Source organism: Pleurodeles waltl, chromosome 7 (genome assembly GCF_031143425.1).
Source record: "Pleurodeles waltl isolate 20211129_DDA chromosome 7, aPleWal1.hap1.20221129, whole genome shotgun sequence".
Lineage (NCBI taxonomy): Eukaryota > Metazoa > Chordata > Amphibia > Caudata > Salamandridae > Pleurodeles > Pleurodeles waltl.
Window position 1 is genome coordinate 1,350,703,895 of NC_090446.1, and position 23,782 is coordinate 1,350,727,676.

The 23,782-nt window shown below is 46.9% G+C and overlaps 1 protein-coding gene across 4 annotated transcripts in view; it reads left to right on the forward strand.

Moving 5' to 3' along the window:
- KMT5C (lysine methyltransferase 5C) overlaps window positions 1-23,782 on the forward strand; it is a 163,237-nt gene that overhangs the window by 15,522 nt on the left and 123,933 nt on the right. For all 4 annotated transcript variants that reach the window (XM_069200771.1, XM_069200772.1, XM_069200768.1 and 1 more), the window contains one exon: window positions 13,282-13,445. In XM_069200771.1, coding sequence (XP_069056872.1) covers window positions 13,282-13,445 — 164 coding nt within the window. The remainder of the gene's footprint in view (window positions 1-13,281; window positions 13,446-23,782) is intronic.

The window sequence follows — 23,782 nt, forward strand, 5'->3', positions numbered from 1 at the left end:
CTTTTAGACACAGATTGTTTTTGTGGTTTAATTTCTAAGTTCTAGGGGATCGGTTAGTAGTTCCTTATTGTGTTTGGAAGTGATAACATTATTTTTCTCTTATTGTCTACCTTTCCCAACCACCTTAACTTTGATAAATGTCCTTCCTAATATCTTTCTTTTGATGGTAAAAAGTATTGGAAACATGAATGCATAGTTAAGGTGGTTAGTCCCACAGACACTTATAGCATTGTGAGTTATTTATTAGCATAACTGCTTTTGCATTTAGTCACACCTTTGCTTTTCATAGACAATGTAAATGATCTGTATTACGGTTATGAAATTTAATGATCAATTTAGTCGCTGGAGAAGGATGAACGCCCTATTTTGGCCATATCACGTTTCACCATTGTGACCTGCAAATCGCATTACATGTCAGAAGGGAGCGCCTAACTTGCTAAGCCATATTATCTCATTTAGTCGATTCAGGACAGGTTATAAAAGGATAGAGAACGCGGTTTGTCTGAGGACTCAGCTGGACTTTCTCAAAAGAAGAAAAAAATTCTCAATTTTTGGAGTGGTGTTTTATAACCATAAAATAGTAAAATATCTCTGCCCACTTGGGATCCCAGGAACACTTATGGTACATTTTGTTTACTTGAAATGTGCACAAGAATAAAAACAAAAAATGCATAAAATATGTCATATATAGAGCATTTGACTGAAAAAGACTTTTTCTTTTTAACCACCTTGAAACTGAAAAACAAAAGAAAAATGATCTAGAACTGTCTGTAAATAAAGTGAAGTATATTAGAGTATAGTTGTTTTCTAGCTTCAGTGTGGATCATGCTACAGTTCTGAAGCAGTCGGGCGGTATTGCTGGTGTTGGTAGCAAACGTTTATGCTGGGTTTGGAAGAGTTAGTCGGACCCCTACCACGTGATTTGTTGACTGTGGGGCCAACTGACAAATCATTTTTACAGTTGCAAACACTCCCGCGTTTGCAACCATTAAAAGGCCATCAAAGACGTAGCGGTCCGCTGACCCCAGCAGGCCACCATCCCTGCGATTCCCTCCAATTATAGTCATTTGCAATTTTCTACTTAACTTTATTTATTTATATCCATGAGCTAGATCTGATTCTGAACCCCACCCACTAATTGGATGTTTAAAAGCCGATCTATTTCTACATAGGTCTGTTCTTAAAAATCTTCACTAGTTGTTGTTTACAACCATTATTTTGTGACTGGATATTTGTACATCCGGCCCTTTGCTCACATTTATAGGTTTTCTTTAAAAAAAAAAGTTGTATCCAGAATGAATTGTAATTTTTAAGTGAGTACAGACAAGCAAAGAGAGACTGTGAGTGGTGCTCACAGGTGCTTGAAAATGTTAAACTCAGTTTTCTGCACAGTGTAGAGTTCTCGAACATCTCTGTATATGAGATCTTGGGTCACTCAATTAAAAGTGGCCTGTCTATAGATTGTTGTAAGAAAATGCCTCCTTGGCATGGTTACCCCCTGACTTTTTGCCTTTGCTGATGCTATGTTTTGAATTGAAAGTGTGCTGAGGCCTGCTAACCAGGCCCCAGCACCAGTGTTCTTTCCCTAACCTGTACTTTTGTTTTCACAATTGGCACACCCTGGCATCCAGGTAAGTCCCTTGTAACTGGTACCCCTGGTACCAAGGGCCCTGATGCCAGGGAAGGTCTCTAAGGGCTGCAGCATATCTTATGCCACCCTGGGGACCCGTCACTCAGCACAGACACACTGCTTGCCAGCTTGTGTGTGCTGGTGAGGACAAAACGAGTAAGTCGACATGGCACTCCCCTCAGGGTGCCATGCCAACCTCACACTGCCTATGCAGTATAGATAAGTCACCCCTCTAGCAGGCCTTACAGCCCTAAGGCAGGGTGCACTATACCATAGGTGAGGGCACCAGTGCATGAGCACTGTGCCCCTACAGTGTCTAAGCCAAACCTTAGACATTGTAAGTGCAGGGTAGCCATAAGAGTATATGGTCTGGGAGTCTGTCAAGCACGAACTCCACAGCACCATAATGGCTACACTGAAAACTGGGAAGTTTGGTATCAAACTTCTCAGCACAATAAATGCACACTGATGCCAGTGTACATTTTATTGTAAAATACACCCCAGAGGGCACCTTAGAGGTGCCCCCTGAAACCTTAACCAACTACCCGTGTAGGATGACTGGTTTTAGCAGCCTGCCACACTCGAGACATGTTGCTGGCCACATGGGGAGAGTGCCTTTGTCACTCTGTGGGGTGGAGATGCTATCACCTCCCCCAGGCAGGAGCTGTAACACCTGGCGGTGAGCCTCAAAGGCTCGCCCCCTTTGTTCCAGCACCACAGGGCACTCCAGCTAGTGGAGTTGCCCGCCCCCCTCTGGTCACGGCCCTACTTTTGGCGGCAAGGCCGGAGGAAATAATGAGAATAACAAGGAGGAGTCACTGGCCAGTCAGGACAGCCCCTAAGGTGTCCTGAGCTGAGGTGTAGGAAGTTGGCTCTGTATGTGCTATTTCAAAGTAAGGAATAGCATGCACAGAGTCCAAGGGTTCCCCTTAGAGGTAAAATAGTGGTAAAAATAGATAATACTAATGCTCTATTTTGTGGTAGTGTGGTCGAGCAGTAGGCTTATCCAAGGAGTAGTGTTAAGCATTTGTTGTACATACACATAGACAATAAATGAGGTACACACACTCAGAGACAAATCCAGCCAATAGGTTTTTATATAGAAAAATATCTTTTCTTAGTTTATTTTAAGAACCACAGGTTCAAATTCTACATGTAATATCTCATTCGAAAGGTATTGCAGGTAAGTACTTTAGGAACTTCAAATCATCAAAATTGCATGTATACTTTTCAAGTTATTCACAAATAGCTGTTTCAAAAGTGGACACTTAGTGCAATTTTCACAGTTCCTGGGGGAGGTAAGTTTTTGTTAGTTTTACCAGGTAAGTAGGACACTTACAGGGTTCAGTTCTTGGTCCAAGGTAGCCCACCGTTGGGGGTTCAGAGCAACCCCAAAGTCACCACACCAGCAGCTCAGGGCCGGTCAGGTGCAGAGTTCAAAGTGGTGCCCAAAACACATAGGCTAGAATGGAGAGAAGGGGGTGCCCCGGTTCCGATCTGCTTGCAGGTAAGTACCCGCGTCTTCGGAGGGCAGACCAGAGGGGTTTTGTAGGGCACCGGGGGGGACACAAGTTGACACAGAAATTTCACCCTCAGCAGCGCGGGGGCGGCCGGGTGCAGTGTAGAAACAAGCGTCGGGTTTGTAATGGAAGTCAATGGGAGATCTAGGGATCTCTTCAGCGCTGCAGGCAGGCAAGGGGGGGATTCCTCGGGGAAACCTCCACTTGGGCGAGGGAGAGGGACTCCTGGGGGTCACTCCTCCAGTGAAAGTCCGGTCCTTCAGGTCCTGGGGGCTGCGGGTGCAGGGTCTCTCCCAGGCGTCGGGACTTTAGGTTCAAAGAGTCGCGGTCAGGGGAAGCCTCGGGATTCCCTCTGCAGGCGGCGCTGTGGGGGCTCAGGGGGGACAGGTTTTGGTACTCACAGTATCAGAGTAGTCCTGGGGTCCCTCCTGAGGTGTTGGATCGCCACCAGCCGAGTCGGGGTCGCCGGGTGCAGTGTGGCAAGTCTCACGCTTCTTGCGGGGAGCTTGCAGGGTTCTTTAAAGCTGCTGGAAACAAAGTTGCAGCTTTTCTTGGAGCAGGTCCGCTGTCCTCGGGAGTTTCTTGTCTTTTCGAAGCAGGGGCAGTCCTCAGAGGATGTCGAGGTCGCTGGTCCCTTTGGAAGGCGTCGCTGGAGCAGGATCTTTGGAAGGCAGGAGACAGGCCGGTGAGTTTCTGGAGCCAAGGCAGTTGTCGTCTTCTGGTCTTCCGCTGCAGGGGTTTTCAGCTAGGCAGTCCTTCTTCTTGTAGTTGCAGGAATCTAATTTTCTAGGGTTCAGGGTAGCCCTTAAATACTAAATTTAAGGGCGTGTTTAGGTCTGGGGGGTTAGTAGCCAATGGCTACTAGCCCTGAGGGTGGGTACACCCTCTTTGTGCCTCCTCCCAAGGGGAGGGGGTCACAATCCTAACCCTATTGGGGGAATCCTCCATCTGCAAGATGGAGGATTTCTAAAAGTTAGAGTCAGCTCAGGACACCTTAGGGGCTGTCCTGACTGGCCAGTGACTCCTCCTTGTTATTCTCATTATTTTCTCCGGCCTTGCCGCCAAAAGTGGGGGCCGGGCCGGAGGGGGCGGGCAACTCCACTAGCTGGAGTGTCCTGCTGGGTTGGCACAAAGGAGGTGAGCCTTTGAGGCTCACCGCCAGGTGTGACAATTCCTGCCTGGGAGAGGTGTTAGCATCTCCACCCAGTGCAGGCTTTGTTACTGGCCTCAGAGTGACAAAGGCACTCTCCCCATGGGGCCAGCAACATGTCTCGGTTTGTGGCAGGCTGCTAAAACTAGTCAGCCTACACAGATAGTCGGTTAAGTTTCAGGGGGCACCTCTAAGGTGCCCTCTGTGGTGTATTTTACAATAAAATGTACACTGGCATCAGTGTGCATTTATTGTGCTGAGAAGTTTGATACCAAACTTCCCAGTTTTCAGTGTAGCCATTATGGTGCTGTGGAGTTCGTGTTTGACAGACTCCCAGACCATATACTCTTATGGCTACCCTGCACTTACAATGTCTAAGGTTTTGTTTAGACACTGTAGGGGTACCATGCTCATGCACTGGTACCCTCACCTATGGTATAGTGCACCCTGCCTTAGGGCTGTAAGGCCTGCTAGAGGGGTGTCTTACCTATACTGCATAGGCAGTGAGAGGCTGGCATGGCACCCTGAGGGGAGTGCCATGTCGACTTACTCATTTTGTTCTCACTAGCACACACAGGCTTGTAAGCAGTGTGTCTGTGCTGAGTGAGGGGTCTCTAGGGTGGCATAAGACATGCTGCAGCCCTTAGAGACCTTCCTTGGCATCAGGGCCCTTGGTACTAGAAGTACCAGTTACAAGGGACTTATCTGAATGCCAGGGTGTGCCAATTGTGGATACAATGGTACATTTTAGGTGAAGGAACACTGGTGCTGGGGCCTGGTTAGCAGGGTCCCAGCACTCTTCTTAGTCAAGTCAGCATCAGTATCAGGCAAAAAGTGGGGGGTAACTGCAACAGGGAGCCATTTCTTTACACAAGCCCCCCCCAGCCCACAGGCCAGGAGACTCAGCCCAAGCTGGGAGAGTCTTCCTAGTCTGTCAGGCGAGGAAGAGTAGGAGAAATAGGCTGGTTAGTTGCAGGGCCTACTCTGCCTTACATCCTTCTGTTCAGGTCATTCCCTTTGGGGAACTGACCTACTTCCACAGTGATAGGACCTAGTCTGAATTGCCTCTTGTCTGCCTCTTCAATGTCTCCACCCATTCTTTCTATTTTGGTCTTAGAGGTATCCACCTCTGCTAACCTTATCTTGGCCAGGGTTACCCCTAGCTTACCCAGAGAGGTTACCCAGAGCTGGAGTAACCCCACCATGACCAATAGGGTCAGGGGGCCTAACTTGCTATTTGGCATGGGGTCAGACCACCATGCTAAGGATAGTGCAGCCATAAAGGCTAACACCCAGCAGAGGCCACTGACAGCTGTCAGTGCCCAGAACCACACCTTTAGCTCTTCACCTAAAAGGGAAGGGGCTAAGTTACAGGCTTCTTTGGGTTCAGGTTGCCTGTCTGCTGTATTAGAGTGGGGGGTTACCACATCTTGTAGTAAACACCCTTCTTCCACTCTTTCTTCTGTTAGCTGAGGAGCCACCCACTCAGGTTTAACAGTTGCCTGACTAGCCAGGACTTCTTGTGGGTCAGGTTGGACTTTATCAGGGCCATTTTTGGAGTTCTCCCCTACTGGAGCAAAATCTCCTTGGCTTGCTGTAACCTTGGCTAAAGGTTGTCCACCCTTCCTACTCTGTTTTCTTTTCTTCTTCTTCTGGGGCCTGCTTGCATTTACGGCAGAGGCAGGACTTCCAGAATCCTTGGGAGAGGACTGGCACGGGACCAGTTTCTCTCTTGGGCTCTGACTAACCTCTGGGTAGTCATTTCCAAGGAGACAATCAAGGGGGAGGTCTGTACTGACTACTACCCTTCTCCAGCTAAGAGTGCCACCCACTTCTATGGGCACTAAAGCCACAGGCCTCTTAGTGACCCTGTCTAGGCTAACTCTTACCCTGGCAGTCTCACCTGGGATGTACTGGTTTGAGAGCACCAGCCTGTCATGCACAATAGTGTGACTGGCACAAGTGTCTCTCAGGGCAGTGGTTGGGATTCCATTCACCAGTAGGTGGTGGAAGTGTCTACTTCCCTCTGGAATCTCCAACTCACCTGTTGGGCCCTGTTTCCAGTTGAAGGCTATGAAGACCTCCTCATCTGAGGAGTCATCTCCCATGGCTACACTGGTTACCCCTGGAATTTTGTTCTGGGGTTTGTTTTTGGGACAAGAAGTGTCCTTGGTGTGGTGCCCAGACTGTTTACAGTTGTGGCACCATGCCTTAGTGGCATCCCAGTTCTTACCCTGGTACCCACCTTTGTTTTGGGTTGTGTCTTGGGGCCCACCCACCTGTTCTGGTTTTTGGGGGCCTACAGAGGACTCTTTTTCTTTGTGTCTAGTGTCACCCACTTTCTCCTGGGGAGTTTTTGTAACCCCTTTCTTTTGGTCACCCCCAGTGGAAGTTTTGGTTACCCTAGTCTTGACCCAGTGGTCTGCCTTCTTTCCCAATTCTTGGGGAGAAATTGGACCTAGGTCTACCAGATACTGATGCAACTTTTCATTGAAGCAGTTACTTAAAATGTGTTCTTTCATAAACAAATTATAAAGCCCAACATAGTCACACACTTCATTTCCAGTTAACCAACCATCTAGTGTTTTTACTGAGTAGTCTACAAAATCAACCCAGGTCTGACTCGAGGATTTTTGAGCCCCCCTGAATCTAATTCTATACTCCTCAGTGGAGAATCCAAAGCCCTCAATCAGGGTACCCTTCATGAGGTCATAAGATTCTGCATCTTTTCCAGAGAGTGTGAGGAGTCTATCCCTACACTTTCCAGTGAACATTTCCCAAAGGAGAGCACCCCAGTGAGATCTGTTTACTTTTCTGGTTACACAAGCCCTCTCAAAAGCTGTGAACCATTTGGTGATGTCATCACCATCTTCATATTTTGTTACAATCCCTTTGGGGATTTTTAGGATGTCAGGAGAATCTCTGACCCTATTTAAGTTGCTGCCACCATCGATGGGACCTAGGCCCATCTCTTTTCTTTCCCTTTCTATGGCTAGGAGCTGCTTTTCCAAAGCCAATCTTTTGACCATCCTGGCTAACAGGGGGTCATCTTCACTGGAGTTATCCTCAGTGATTTCAGAGGTGTTGGTCTCTCCTGTGAGGGAACCAGCATCTCTGACTATTATTTTTGGAGTCAGGGTTTGAGGGACCCTGTTCTCCCTAGATAGGACTGGTAGGGGGGAATTTCCCTCCAAGTCACTATCCTCTTCCTCTGAGTTGCCACCCTCAGAGGGGTTGGCCTTTTCAAACTCTGCCAAAAGCTCCTGGAGCTGTATTTTGGTAGGTTTGGGGCCCATTGTTATTTTCTTTATTTTACAGAGTGACCTTAGCTCCCTCATCTTAAGATGGAGGTAAGGTGTGGTGTCGAGTTCCACCACAGTCACATCTGTGCTAGACATTTTGCTTCTAAAAGTTGGAATACTTTTTAAGAATCTACAACTGGTTCTAGAATCTAATTCAAACTTTTAACAAACTTTTAAACTCTAAAAGAAATGCTAAACAGGATCTAACACAAGGCCCTAGCAGGTCTTTTAAGAATTTAGAAAACTTTTCAAATTGCAAAAATCAATTTCTAATGACAATTTTGGAATTTGTCGTGTGATCAGGTATTGGCTGAGTAGTCCAGCAAATGCAAAGTCTTGTACCCCACCGCTGATCCACCAATGTAGGAAGTTGGCTCTGTATGTGCTATTTCAAAGTAAGGAATAGCATGCACAGAGTCCAAGGGTTCCCCTTAGAGGTAAAATAGTGGTAAAAATAGATAATACTAATGCTCTATTTTGTGGTAGTGTGGTCGAGCAGTAGGCTTATCCAAGGAGTAGTGTTAAGCATTTGTTGTACATACACATAGACAATAAATGAGGTACACACACTCAGAGACAAATCCAGCCAATAGGTTTTTATATAGAAAAATATCTTTTCTTAGTTTATTTTAAGAACCACAGGTTCAAATTCTACATGTAATATCTCATTCGAAAGGTATTGCAGGTAAGTACTTTAGGAACTTCAAATCATCAAAATTGCATGTATACTTTTCAAGTTATTCACAAATAGCTGTTTCAAAAGTGGACACTTAGTGCAATTTTCACAGTTCCTGGGGGAGGTAAGTTTTTGTTAGTTTTACCAGGTAAGTAGGACACTTACAGGGTTCAGTTCTTGGTCCAAGGTAGCCCACCGTTGGGGGTTCAGAGCAACCCCAAAGTCACCACACCAGCAGCTCAGGGCCGGTCAGGTGCAGAGTTCAAAGTGGTGCCCAAAACACATAGGCTAGAATGGAGAGAAGGGGGTGCCCCGGTTCCGATCTGCTTGCAGGTAAGTACCCGCGTCTTCGGAGGGCAGACCAGAGGGGTTTTGTAGGGCACCGGGGGGGACACAAGTTGACACAGAAATTTCACCCTCAGCAGCGCGGGGGCGGCCGGGTGCAGTGTAGAAACAAGCGTCGGGTTTGTAATGGAAGTCAATGGGAGATCTAGGGATCTCTTCAGCGCTGCAGGCAGGCAAGGGGGGGATTCCTCGGGGAAACCTCCACTTGGGCGAGGGAGAGGGACTCCTGGGGGTCACTCCTCCAGTGAAAGTCCGGTCCTTCAGGTCCTGGGGGCTGCGGGTGCAGGGTCTCTCCCAGGCGTCGGGACTTTAGGTTCAAAGAGTCGCGGTCAGGGGAAGCCTCGGGATTCCCTCTGCAGGCGGCGCTGTGGGGGCTCAGGGGGGACAGGTTTTGGTACTCACAGTATCAGAGTAGTCCTGGGGTCCCTCCTGAGGTGTTGGATCGCCACCAGCCGAGTCGGGGTCGCCGGGTGCAGTGTGGCAAGTCTCACGCTTCTTGCGGGGAGCTTGCAGGGTTCTTTAAAGCTGCTGGAAACAAAGTTGCAGCTTTTCTTGGAGCAGGTCCGCTGTCCTCGGGAGTTTCTTGTCTTTTCGAAGCAGGGGCAGTCCTCAGAGGATGTCGAGGTCGCTGGTCCCTTTGGAAGGCGTCGCTGGAGCAGGATCTTTGGAAGGCAGGAGACAGGCCGGTGAGTTTCTGGAGCCAAGGCAGTTGTCGTCTTCTGGTCTTCCGCTGCAGGGGTTTTCAGCTAGGCAGTCCTTCTTCTTGTAGTTGCAGGAATCTAATTTTCTAGGGTTCAGGGTAGCCCTTAAATACTAAATTTAAGGGCGTGTTTAGGTCTGGGGGGTTAGTAGCCAATGGCTACTAGCCCTGAGGGTGGGTACACCCTCTTTGTGCCTCCTCCCAAGGGGAGGGGGTCACAATCCTAACCCTATTGGGGGAATCCTCCATCTGCAAGATGGAGGATTTCTAAAAGTTAGAGTCACCTCAGCTCAGGACACCTTAGGGGCTGTCCTGACTGGCCAGTGACTCCTCCTTGTTATTCTCATTATTTTCTCCGGCCTTGCCGCCAAAAGTGGGGGCCGGGCCGGAGGGGGCGGGCAACTCCACTAGCTGGAGTGTCCTGCTGGGTTGGCACAAAGGAGGTGAGCCTTTGAGGCTCACCGCCAGGTGTGACAATTCCTGCCTGGGAGAGGTGTTAGCATCTCCACCCAGTGCAGGCTTTGTTACTGGCCTCAGAGTGACAAAGGCACTCTCCCCATGGGGCCAGCAACATGTCTCGGTTTGTGGCAGGCTGCTAAAACTAGTCAGCCTACACAGATAGTCGGTTAAGTTTCAGGGGGCACCTCTAAGGTGCCCTCTGTGGTGTATTTTACAATAAAATGTACACTGGCATCAGTGTGCATTTATTGTGCTGAGAAGTTTGATACCAAACTTCCCAGTTTTCAGTGTAGCCATTATGGTGCTGTGGAGTTCGTGTTTGACAGACTCCCAGACCATATACTCTTATGGCTACCCTGCACTTACAATGTCTAAGGTTTTGTTTAGACACTGTAGGGGTACCATGCTCATGCACTGGTACCCTCACCTATGGTATAGTGCACCCTGCCTTAGGGCTGTAAGGCCTGCTAGAGGGGTGTCTTACCTATACTGCATAGGCAGTGAGAGGCTGGCATGGCACCCTGAGGGGAGTGCCATGTCGACTTACTCATTTTGTTCTCACTAGCACACACAGGCTTGTAAGCAGTGTGTCTGTGCTGAGTGAGGGGTCTCTAGGGTGGCATAAGACATGCTGCAGCCCTTAGAGACCTTCCTTGGCATCAGGGCCCTTGGTACTAGAAGTACCAGTTACAAGGGACTTATCTGAATGCCAGGGTGTGCCAATTGTGGATACAATGGTACATTTTAGGTGAAGGAACACTGGTGCTGGGGCCTGGTTAGCAGGGTCCCAGCACTCTTCTTAGTCAAGTCAGCATCAGTATCAGGCAAAAAGTGGGGGGTAACTGCAACAGGGAGCCATTTCTTTACATGAGGTGACTCCAACTTTTAGAAATCCTCCATCTTGCAGATGGAGGATTCCCCCAATAGGGATAGGAATGTGCCCCCCCCCCCCCTTTGGGAGGAGGCACAAAGAGGGTGTACCCACCCTCAGGGCTAGTAGCCATTGGCTACTAACCCCCAGACCTAAACACGCCCTTAAACGTAGTATTTAAGGGCTCCCCCTGAACCTAGGAACTCAGATTACTGCAACCTAAGAAGAAGACGACTGCTGAGCTGAAAAACCCTGCAGAGAAGACGGAGACACCAACTGCCTTGGCCCCAGCTCTACCGGCCTGTCTCCCCCCTTCGGAAGAAAACTGCTCCAGCGACGCTTTCCCCAGGACCAGCGACCTCTGAATCCTCAGAGGACTGCCCTGCTCTAAAAGGACCAAGAAACTCCAGAGAACAGCGGCCCTGTTCACCCAAGACTGCAACTTTGTTTCCAAAGGAGCAACTTAAAGGCAACAGCGTTTCCCGCCAGAAGCGTGAGACTTGCAACCCGACTCGACTGGTGGAGAAACAACACTTCATGGAGGACCCTCCGGCGACTCCGAGACTGTGAGTAACCAAAGTTGTCCCCCCTGAGCCCCCACAGCGACGCCTGCAGAGGGAATCCCGAGGCTCCCCCTGACCGCGACTGCCTGACTCTCAGATCCCGACACCTGGAAAAGACCCTGCACCCGCAGCCCCCAGGACCTGAAGGACCGGAACTCCAGTGCAGGAGTGACCCCCAGGAGGCACTCTCCCTTGCCCAGGTGGTGGCTACCCCGAGGAGCCCCCCCCTTGCCTGCCTGCATCGCTGAAGAGACCCCTTGGTCTCCCATTGATTCCTATTACAAACCCGACGTGTGTTTGCACACTGCACCCAGCCGCCCCCGTGCTGTTGAGGGTGTACTTTCTGTGGTAACTTGTGTCCCCCCCCGGTGCCCTACAAAACCCCCCTGGTCTGCCCTCCGAAGACGCGGGTCCTTACCTGCTGGCAGACTGGAACCGGGGCACCCCCTTCTCCATTGAAGCCTATGTGTTTTGGGCACCACTTTGAACTCTGCACCTGACCGGCCCTGAGCTGCTGGTGTGGTAACTTTGGAGTGGCTCTGAACCCCCCAACGGTGGGCTACCTTGGACCCAAACTTGAACCCAGTAGGTGGTTTTACTTACCTACAAAAACTAACAAATACTTACCTCCCCCAGGAACTGTTGAAAATTGCACTGTCTAGTTTTAAAATAGCTATATGTGTTTTATTTGAAAAGTATATATGCTATTGTGATTATTCAAAGTTCCTAAAGTACTTACCTGCAATACCTTTCATGCAAAGTATTACATGTAGAATTTGAACCTGTGGTTCTTAAAATAAACTAAGAAAATATATTTTTCTATACAAAAACCTATTGGCCTGGAATTGTCTCTGAGTGTGTGTTCCTCATTTATTGCCTGTGTGTATGTACAACAAATGCTTAACACTACTCCTTTGATAAGCCTACTGCTCGACCACACTACCACAAAATAGAGCATTAGTATTATCTCTTTTTGCCACTATCTTACCTCTAAGGGGAACCCTTGGACTCTGTGCATACTATTCCTTACTTTGAAATAGTGCATACAGAGCCAACTTCCTACAGTCTCTATGTCCGGGAGCACTTGCGATTGACGGGTCCTATAGTCTGAAGCTTCAAGTGTTGTCTGGGAGATCAAGAGGGATGAAACCACAGTGGACTCACGCTCAGAAAAACTGCGGGACTTTGTTGACACCAGGGGCCCACTTCAACTCAGGATAGAGGTGACCGATGCAGTGGTTATTTGATGCATCAGGTTTCTTTCACCAAAGAAGCTGCAGGAGAGGGGGCCTGCATGCCGAGGTTGGGGAGTACAGGAGGGGTGAAACCACAATGGACTCCGACTCTGGGGAGCTGGGGAAACTTGTTCACAAGGATGGTCCACGTTACCTTGCATTGGAGAGAGCGGCTGCAGAGGTGACTGCAGGTGTTGGCTTTTGACAGTTCCAGCGGCTTTAGAGGCCCTTCTTTGCAGGTTTTTGGAGAACAGATCTGCTGTTAACGGGAGGTCTTGAGCCTTTATTGAAGGCAGTCAGTCCTCACGGGTTTTTGGATTCTCATCTGAAGGACGTGTCTAGTTTGGTGTAGATTTCATTGAGAGATGCAAGCAGGCCAGAGCGGTTGTTACCAGGTCAGCTGCTTCTTTTCTCCTTTTCTGTTGTCGCAGCTCTTCGTTATCCTAGGTCTTCTTATGTCACCAGGAATTGCTTCTCTGGTGCCAGGGCCCCCCCTAAATAATGAATTTAGGGGTGTGTAGGGTGGTAGCCAATGGGCTATTGACCCTTGGGGTCACTATGCCCCTTAAATGACCACTTCTTGTGGGAAGTGAGCATAACCATGTCCACCTCACAGTAGCCCACCTTAGGGATGGCACTAGCAAGGGTAGCATGCCGACCTGACTAGCTAATTTTCCCACCTGCCCAGGTGCCATATAGGCTCTGGACAAGCGTGGGCAGATTCACATTTCAAAGGTGGCAGTAAATGTAAATAAATATTAAAACATAGAAGCAATATTTAAATCCTTAGCCCTCTCTCTGTTTTATTGTTATGCTCTCATTCTCTGTAGGGAGAAGAACGATAAAATTGAGATGCTGGTGGGATGTATCGCTGAGCTGACCAAGGCTGATGAGCGCTTACTGCGATTTGGTGACAATGACTTCAGCATCATGTACTCCACACGCAAGAAATGTGCTCAACTATGGTTGGGCCCCGCTGCCTTCATTAACCATGGTAAGTTGCCACCTGCTGGGCTCTTTTTTTTTTTTTTTTTTTTTGTGCTCTTCTTTTCAAAGTCTCCCTACCTCCCCTGCATGTAAATTGACCCAGGTCCCATTGGTGCAGATGAAAAATTGGGTGAACTTAAAGAAAATAGGAATTTTTAACTACCCAAAGAACCCTGCTTATCTGAAAACCCGTTTTAAGAAGAGCAGAGGGCTGCCTTTGTCCTCGGTGATCTCCTCTCATAGTTTCATCTAAGAATCAAGGCACAAATGCACATTTTGAATACAAATATTCTCTGAGGAGTGCCAAGTGTATTGATTTTTCGAATTCCTAGTAAACGCTCAGAAATCTGTCCTTAATCAAGGTGAGTGCTGCTTTATATGCTTGATGTCATAAATGTTTTTGTTGAACCCTTAGGTCATTGGGTATTTCCCCATCCTGAAGGAAACCAGAGAGGTTGAGCATGTCCTCTCTACCATACTTGATCCTGCTCTTTAAATCTACCCAGTCCGCCCGGATACTTTTTGCTTGTTCCATCTTTTGTTGTTTGCTCCTCCTTTCGATGCCATGACCCTACTTAAATCCTTTTATCAAGGCACCCAGGGGGAGGGCAGAGAAGTTAAACGTATCTTCTGATGTTGTCTTTCCTATTTGAGCTTGGAAGAGGCTTGGACCAAATCCCTGCTCTTTTCCATTCCTCACCATAACCAGCACTAAACCCCTTTCCTTTATTAATTTACCCAACCTGCTGAGCATTTTACTTTCCACTGTATAACCCTGCTACCACACACAGTGCTGGAAGCACCACATACCCTCTGTGTTGTTACCAGTGCACCATAATTTAAAGAGTCTCATATATCAGCCTTTAGCCCCCTTCTCTATCGTATGCCATTATACCAGTTGCACTACATAGTCAAGTAAGTATGTAATTAGGCCAACAGGATTATCTTAATAAGTAATTGTGTGTAAGTGTATATATTTAAATTGCACAAGTGGCGAAAGTGCACATTTAGTTATTGCTTGGTCAGAGTTTCATTTGAAAAGGCGTTTTATCGTTTTCCTAATAACTTTGGTGCTGTTCGAATCTACATGACATTTTCCAACCCCAAAAAAGGACATTTAAGTTGGGTTCCTCATGGCAAGTTTGTTGAGATCTGGGGAGCAAGTGCTAAAAGAATGAGATGGTGTTGGGGCTTCCAAAAGTGACCTTTCCTGTTTTACATTCATTATGATTCTTTGCCTCTCGATTACTATTAAAACGGTTGGGCTGAATTATACCTAACTTGGGATCTATGTTGAACTGTGTTCAAAGATGTACATTTATTTAGTTTGATGTAGATCTTTTAGTAGTTTAAAAAATGTTCTATTTTGGCCAGGAAAAGGTTACATTTTAGGTGCAGGTTGACAGCTGTGAAGGTGTATTTTTGATTTGCTTATAACTGTAGAGCTGTTTGACGAATTTCTACAAAATTTGACATGCATACAATATTGAGATTAGTTATGGTGTTTTTAAATTTGTCAAGGTGGCAACATTTAAAAAAAAAAAAAAAAAGTGGGTTAAAAAGTGTTCATTTGCCTATAAATATGGCTTCATTTGACACATCCACATCAAATTTGGCAAACTTGCGTCCCAACTCATTAAACTAATTTGAGCAGGCAAGAGTCCCTGAATTCCCAGAGAAATAATTACTTTACCATATCACCCGGGTGGTTTTGTTGTACCAGTAGGGATCTATATGACCTCTTAGCACAGGAAGTCTTTATGTTATTGGTTCCACCCCCAAAAGTTGAGATGTGGCAGATTCTGTCTCTGTGGGTGCTGCAATATGGTACACACTTACCTCCATAGTCTCTGAAAATTGCAGAATAATGGTCTGGTATAAACACACACAAAAAGCACAACTTAAACTAATATGTACGCTCAGTATTCCCATACAGGTAAACCCACTGTTCCTTATGTCCTCTGAACAAAAAAACACAATCTTAGCTGCAAAAGCTTAACCTTAATACAGTGGGGACATCTTCAAGTTAATAATGCCTTCTTCACTATAGATAGCCTCCAGGCATGCACTGATCTAACCACATTGGACAAATTTCTGCATCACAGACTACAACTAACGTACAGACAAATTACACCGGACATCCCCCAGGAACCCGATCAAACCATTCAAACCGCTTGATGATCACAATTGAAACGCCTTGGAAAACCTATCACCACACTATACCAAGATATCCAGAAGGCACTGTCTGAATGAGAAAGTCTGGCCAGAGCAGGCTTGTATGCAGATTTGGCATTTCTTCTCACTGACTAAATGTGTGAGTATTACAGCACTCAGACGGGCAAACTCCTACCTAGCAGTAGACTGATTAATACACCTTAGATATATCAACAAAGTGTGCTATTCCCCACTGGCACTGCAAAAGTGGGGGACTAAGATCCAAATAGAGATGTAAGCACTGGGGGGTGGAGGCAGCCGGATTTATGCACCTTGCTTGGGGATTTGCTGCTGTATACCAACCGTAAAGTTACAGCCGTAGCCCTGCTCTTAGCTAAACATCTGCTAGCCCAACTTTGGGGCTGAGGCAGGCACTGAAGTTACAACATTGGCTAAAAGAATAACTTATTTTTACCTTTATGTGGTATGTGAATACCGTGTAAAGAGTCCAGGGATTCCTCAGTGAGTGGACAAGGCTTGTGATACAATACCAAAGTGCTGTCTTTAGGGGTAGTGTGGTCGAGCAGCCTTGGACTTAACACAGAGGAGTGCAAGACATCTACAAATACACACAATAGTTAAAAAATAAAACACATGACTCAAGAACGAGATCCACGGCAATTTATAAAAAAAATAGCAAGTATCTTTATATATGTGTAGGCATCAGAGAACAATAGTTTAGGTAAATACGTTTTTAAATAGGAATTCTTTTCACTTTAAAAAGTGGACACTGCAATTTCTGAGTTCTGCAATGTTATCCTATGGGAGTAAAACAGCAAACAGGTAGAGTAAAGCGACTTAAAGGACCAATCTCCTGAGGTTAAGGTGAGTAGTGGGCAAGGTCCAAGGCAGCACCCACAGTACACCATCAGCTGCACGGTGGCGACCTGGAGCAGAGGGTAAAACAGGGTTGGGTTCCTGTGGAGATCAGTCACTGCAAAAGATGCTGCAGGCTCGGACCAGGAGGCTAGTGAGGCTGAACCAACAGCGAGGCTCAGACCTCATGATAATTGGGCACATGTAGGCACCTTTGCTCCTCTTCTTCAGTCCTCGGGGGCAATGGGTGCAGAGGTGTGCTAACTGTCAGGTATTTTTGACCGGAGTGGTTGCGGTAAAAGCGGGCAGCAAGCAGGGCCTGCAGGTGTCGTCGGGGAGTCCAGGAGGGGTGAAACCAAAAGGGACTCAGACTCTGGAGTACCTTGTTGGTACCTGTGGTCCACTTCAACTCTGGTTGAAGACGACAGGTGCAGTGGTGACTCGGGTGTCGGGTTTTGGTGATTCCTGAGGCTTCAGAGTCCCTTTTTCTGGAGTTTGCTGGAGAACAGATCTGCTGTTCGTGGGAGTTCTTGATTCTTCTTTGAGGGCAGGCAGTCCTCCTGGGTTTCTGAAGTCACAGCTGCAGGACGAGTCGACATTTGTGCAGATTTCAATGAGGGATGCAGACAGGCTGGCGGGTTTAGTACCAGGTCAGGTGCTTCTTTTCTTCCCTTCTGCTTTTGCAGCTCTTCAGTGTCCTTGGTCTTCTTAGATCGTCAGGATCTGCTTCTCTGGTGTCAAGGACTCCCTTAAATAATTACACTAAGGGCGTTAAGGGTGTGTAGGTTAGTAGGCAATGGGCTGCTGACCTTTGGGGTCACTACGCCCCCTTTATGACCACTTCCTGTGGCAGTAGACCTAGCCCTGGTCCAGAATTCCTAGGTATGCAATTTCAAAGATGGCTATCTCTGAAAAATCGTGTCCACCTTGGCACGGCCACCTGACTAACTAATTTTTCTGCCTTTCCTGGTGCCAGATGGGTTCTGGACAGGGGGATGGCTTCCGTTCCTGTGCGGGAATCCATACTTGCATTTCTATGGCGGCAGCCCTTTGAGGCTTGCCTCCTTAGGAAGGCTGATCAGCAGTTCATCCTGTGGGAAGTGGGTAATACATCCTCCTCCCAGACAGGCTTTTGTTCTGGGCCACTTGGTGGCAGAAGGCTCTCACCATAGGGAAGGCAGAACAGTGTCTCTGGTGGCAAGCTGGCAGAAACCAGCTTGTGAGCACACCAGAAACTGGTGGGATTTCAGAGGGCACCTCTAAAGTTCCCGCTGGGTGCATGTATTGGTAAATCCAGAACTGGCATCAGTGTGGGTTCACCAATACAAGATGTTTGATACCAAACATTCCTATCTTAAGTGAAGCCATGCAGTTTACCAATACGAGATTTTTGATACCAAACATTCCTATCTTCAGTGAAGCCATCATGTACCTGGGGAACTTGTATTGACCAGTGCCCAGCACATGCATTTAAAATGGCTTCCCTGTTCACTTACTATGTCTGAGAATTGACACTAATAGCGGGCTCATGTAGGTATGCCCACACATGTAATATAATGCACCCTGACTTACGGCTGTGAGGCCTGCTAGAGGGGTGACTTACATATATTGCATGCACTGTTAGGGGACATGGCATTCAGGGCTGTGTCGTGTTTTCAATATTGTCTGCACCACGACACGCAGCCTGCAATGGCACATTGCCATGTGCTTGGTGAGGGGTCCCTTAGGTTGGCACAACTCGTACTGCATCCCTTAGGGACCCTCTTTAGAACCCTAGGTACCATAGGTACCATTTACTAGGACCTTGCAGAATGTGCTAAAGGATTTGACAATTGGGGAAACAACGGTGCAGTTTTGGGAACGATCTCTGGCATTAGGGACCTGGTTAGCAGGAACCCAGTGCACTTTCAGTTGAAATCACATCATGTACTAGTCAAAAAGTTTGAAAAACATAGGATTGTTAGATATAAATTTCTGATATTCTAGTCTAGTACTTCCCAAACATTTTAGTACCTCAGCCCACGTTTTTGAAGGACAAACTTTCGCCACCCACTGTGCTTTAATTGACATGAGGCAGGTGTTTTAAAAAAACAAAAAAAAATTTATTAAAATAAATGCAATTAAAGCACTGTGTGGCAGCACTCTGTCGTTTATAGACAGCACATTTTCAATTGAAATGGGCACTAAATTTGCTTACACACACACTCTCCATTTGTTTGAGAAAACTATACTGCATTCAAACGATAACTTGTGTAAATAGAGTTTCAGCAAATGGTAATTATTTGTGCACCACCAGGTAGTGGTTTGCTTTGTTTTGCTCTTGTGAACATTTTTGCTTCCATCACACTTTAGAAGTACAATAAATGTACTTCATGTTTTTCTTGGATTACTGCTTAATGTATACAGTTCATTTATAGGAATTTACATGTTGTGTGTTGCAAAAAATGTAATCTTATGACCTTTCCTTTCACATTCTATGTACCCTAGCAAGATTGTCACATAGTTGACTTTACTTTTCTTTCTCTGACTGCAAAATGATAGGAGTTTGAAAACATCAGTCCCCATGTTAATAAGCATAAGCAGCAATTTGTCAGAAGACTTAGCCTGACATTTGACCTCTCTTTGAAGCGCCTCAAATGTGACATGATAAATACAGAATTTTAAATACATCTTAATTTATTACTTAGACTTTCACACCCACCAAAAATCGTCTTGCGACCCACAGTTTGCGAAACAGTGCTATAGTCTTTTGTGCATTGACGTAGATTACAGCCAGTTCCAATTAATTGATTTATGATTGATCTTAAACTGTAAAATTTCAAGACAAAATACATTTAGCATACTTAGTCTTCTTGGAGTATCACTAAAATCCATCAGGGGGAAGGCAGAATTGATTTCATGTGATAATTCATTGGGCGCTTTTTAATGAATGTGCTTGCAGTTTGGTGGGCTGATTACATGTTGGGTATATACCTTCTTTGTTTTTGCAGTGTATTTGAAACTTAAACATTCACCCTACTGATTACATTTCAGATCCCCTTTGTCTGCCAAATGGCAGAGCATATCCTTGAGGTCGACAATGTATAAAACCTATATTTATGGAAATATTTATTTCTATGTAAATATCCTTTTTAAAGGTCACTAAGTTTAATGTTACTTTTAGACCTGTCAGCTCATGGTGTGGTTTCCCCTATCTTTATGGCTTCCGACCACGCTGAATTTTGTTTTTGCTGGCTTTAGGACTCTGGGCACTTTACTACTGCTGACCAGTGCTAAAGTCCAGCATCTCTCCGTCTAAATTGGATTGGTAATTGGTTTATCCATGATTGGCATATTTGATTTACTAGTAAGTACATAGTAAGTAAAGTGCACCAGAGTTGTCCAGGACCTGTATATCAAATGCTACTAATGTGCCTGCTGCTCTGATTGTGTCACCCACATGAGTAGCCCTGTAAACATGTCTCAGACCTGCCATTCCAGTGTCTGCGAAGGCAGTTTGGAACGGCCACTTCGACCTGGCAAGTGTACCTACTTGCCAGGCCCAAACCTTCCCTTTTACTTCATGCAAGTCACCCCTAAGGTAGTACCAGTACAGCCCCATCGACAGGGTGCAGTATACTTAAAAGGTAGGACATGCATTGGTGTGTTTTACATGTCCTGATAGTGAAATACTGCTAAATAAATGCTGCAAGGCCTCTCTCTCACATAGGTTATCATGGGGCTTGCCTCGAAATATCTTTTAAGTATAATTTCCCATTGGGAGCAGATTCGAGATGTGGAGTTTGGGGTCTCTGAACTTACAATTTAAATATACATCTTTTGGTGAAGGTGGCTTTTAAAATGCTACTTTTGGAAAGTGGTCATTTTCTTGCTTAACCATTCTGTACCTCTGCTTGGCTGTGGAATAAACGTCGGTGTCAGGATGACTGTTGGGCTGTTTGTGATTTCACTCTAGAAGGTCACACAAAGGGAGCTGAGGTGTTCTCTGCAAAATCCTGATGGGTCTTCCTGGGCTAGGGAGAAGGGAGTAACTGACATTTGCACCTGAATAAGACTGTACCTGTCCTTACACAAAGCAGTCTCCAACCACCTGGAGTGTGTCTGGGGCCAGGGCAGGAAAGGCAGGGTCTTTTGGACTACAGAAACTTTCCTTTGAAGTTTGCCTACTTCAAGCAAAATTGAGTAAAAGTATTGGGTCTCTGAGACCACAACTTCAGAACACTTCTGATTGAGGACATTCTGCCAGGGAGAAGAGCTGGATGCTGTAGGAGGAACTGCCACTCTGCCTGTTGCTTTGCTATGCTGGCCTGCTGCTTCTGTCCTGGGAGTGAATTGGCTTCTGCCCTGGGAGTGAATGGACTTGACTCTGCTTTCTATATCCTGCTTTCCAAGGTCTTGAACTGAGCTTGCCCCCTGTTGAGAAGTCTCAGGGACAACAAAGACTCCACCTGCTAGTGCCTGGGCTCTTCTGCTGAGACTCCTCACTTGCCAAGTCCAGTCCCTGGGCCCTTGGAAGTGGAAGCTGGTGACCTGTAAAACAAATCCACGCTCTGGGACGTTGCAGCGGAAAAATCAACGCAGCGCCTGTCTCGCGGTGGAAAAATCGGCTAAGCACCAGTCTCATGGCTGCGGATTTGACACTTCTCCTGCCTCAGCGCAGATTGATCTTTGCCATGCGTCTGGATTTTCCACACATCACCCCGGGTGTAATTTTCTTCATTAACGCTGCACCACAGTAAGGATTCCACACATCACCTTTCCTGCAAGGAATAAAATCGACGCATCACCCGTCTGGTGGGAAAAGATTCAACACATTGCTTGCTTTTCCTACGCATCACCTCCTTTACGGTCCATGTCGCCTTTGTTTTTTATAAATCCCCCGAGCTGATGAGATCATTGAGTTGGGACTTGCCAAGTTTCTCACAATGTTTGATCCGACGTATGGGTACTGGCAGATTGCCTTAACTGAGGGGGGGCCGAAGAGAGGTCGGCTTTCTCGACACCAGAGGGGCATTACCAGTTCTGTGTGATGCCCTTTGGGTTTAATAACGCCTATGGCACCTTCCTGATGCTGGTCGACCAGGTCCTGTCTGGGTTGGAGGACTTCAGTGCCACCTACTTGGACGACATTGTTGTCTTCAGCTCTAGCTGGGAGGACCACTTGTACCACCTTCAGGAAATGTTGCTCTGCAAAGTGCAGGCCTTACTATCGAGACCAGTAAGTGCCAAATAGGGCAGGGGTCTGTAGTGTACTTAGGACACCAGGTAGGGAGCAGCCAGGTGGTGCCCCCAAAATCCAGCATTGACACTGTTCTGGCTTGGGTATCCCCCAAGACACAGACAGAGGTGAGAGCCTTTTTATGTCTCACCGGGTACTACAGGAGATTCGTCAAGGGGTATGGCACCATTGTTACCCCCTTGACAGAGCTGACATCCAGGAAGCAGCCTCCTCAGATGATCTGGAAAGAGGCGTGCCAGACTGCTTTTGACACCCTGAAGGAGGTCATGTGCCGAAGGCTCCTGACTTTTCCAAAGAGTTTGTTGTGCAGAGAGAGGTTTCAGAGCATTGTGTGGGATCCGTGCTCTCACGAAGAGGGCCTAGATCAACCTGAAGCTTTCATCAGTAGGAGGTTACTTCCCCGGGAGCAGAGGTTGAGCGCGATTGAAAGTGAATGCTATTGCTGTGGTCTGGGCACTAAAGAAGCTAAGACCCTACTTGTTTGGGACTCCTTTCTAGGTTCTGACAGACCACATGCCCCTCAGATGGCTGATGCAGATGAAGAGTGAAAATCCAAAACTGTTGAGGTGGGCCACCTCCTTCCAGGGAATGTACTTTACAGTGGAATAATGTCCTGGCACAGAATAGACCAATGCTGATGGTCTGTCCAGGCTCTTCTGCCTTAGTGATGAGAACCCCCAGGAGGTTGGGTAGTTCTCCTCACTTTCAGCTCTTGTTGTGGTTTCCGCTATCATTTTGGATTCTGACCTCCTGTTTTGATCCTGTGCTGAATTGATTTTTTTGCTGGCTTTTATGACTCTGGGCTCTTTACCACTGATGACCAGTGCTAAAGTGCAAGTGCTTTCTGTCTAAATTGGGTTGGAAATTTGTTTATCCATGATTACCATACTTGATTTACTAATCGGTCCCTTGTAAAGTATACCAGAGGTCTCCATCGCCTGTAAATCAAATGCTACTGGTGGGCCTGCAGCACTGATTGTGCCACCCACATGAAAACTGTAAACATGTCTCAAACCTGCCACTGCAGTGTCTGCCTGAGCAGTTTGGAACTGACAGACGACCTGGCAAGTGTACTCACTTGCCAGGCCCAAACCTTCCCTTTTACTACGTGTAAGTCACCCCAAAGGTACGCCCAATGCAGTCCCGTGGGCAGGTTGCAGTGTATGTAAAAGGTAGGGCATGTACTGGTGTGTTTTACATGTCCTGATAGTGAAATAGTGCTAAATAAATACTGCAAGGCTCATCTCTCTCATAGGTTACCATGGGATTGCCTTGAAATATCTTTTGTGCAATCTTCCATTGGGAGCAGATAGAGATTTGACGTCTGACCTCACAATTTAAATACACATCTTTTGGTGATGTTGGTTTTTAGGAAGTGGGCATTCTCTTACTTGACCATTCTGTGCCTCTCCCTGGCTGTGCAATACAGGTCTGGGTCAGGATGACAGTTGGGCTGTTTGTGAATTCACTCTAGACGGTTACACAAAGGGTGCTGAGGTGTGCCATGCATATCCTAATAGGTCTTCTTGGGCTAGAGTGGAGGGAGAAGCTGACAATTGCACCTGAAAAGGACTGTGCCTGTCCTTACTCAAAGCAGTCTCCAACTCCGCTGGAGTGTGTCTGTGGCCAGGGCAGGAAAGGCAGGGTCTTGTGCAAAGACTTTCCTTTGTCTTCCTACTTCAAAGGCAAAAATTAGTGTAAGTATTCGGCCTCCGAGACCACAACTTAAGAACACTTCTAGACTGAGAACATTCTGCCAAGAAGAAGAGCTGGATGCTGTAGAAGGAACTTCTACTCTGCCTGTTGCTTTGCTGGCCTGCTGCTTCTACCCTGGAAATGAATGGACTGGACTGCTTGCTACATCCTACTTTTCAAGGTTCTCCAAGGTCTTGAACTGAGCTTGCCTCCTGTTAAGAAGTCTCAGGGACATCAAAGACGTCACCTGCCACTGCCTGGGCTCTTCTGCTAAGAGTCCTGACTTGCCAGGTGGTGCCAAATCCAGTCCCTGGACCCTTGGAAGTGGAAGCTGGTGACCTGAAGAAAAATCCACGCACCGGGCCATTGCAGCAGAAAAA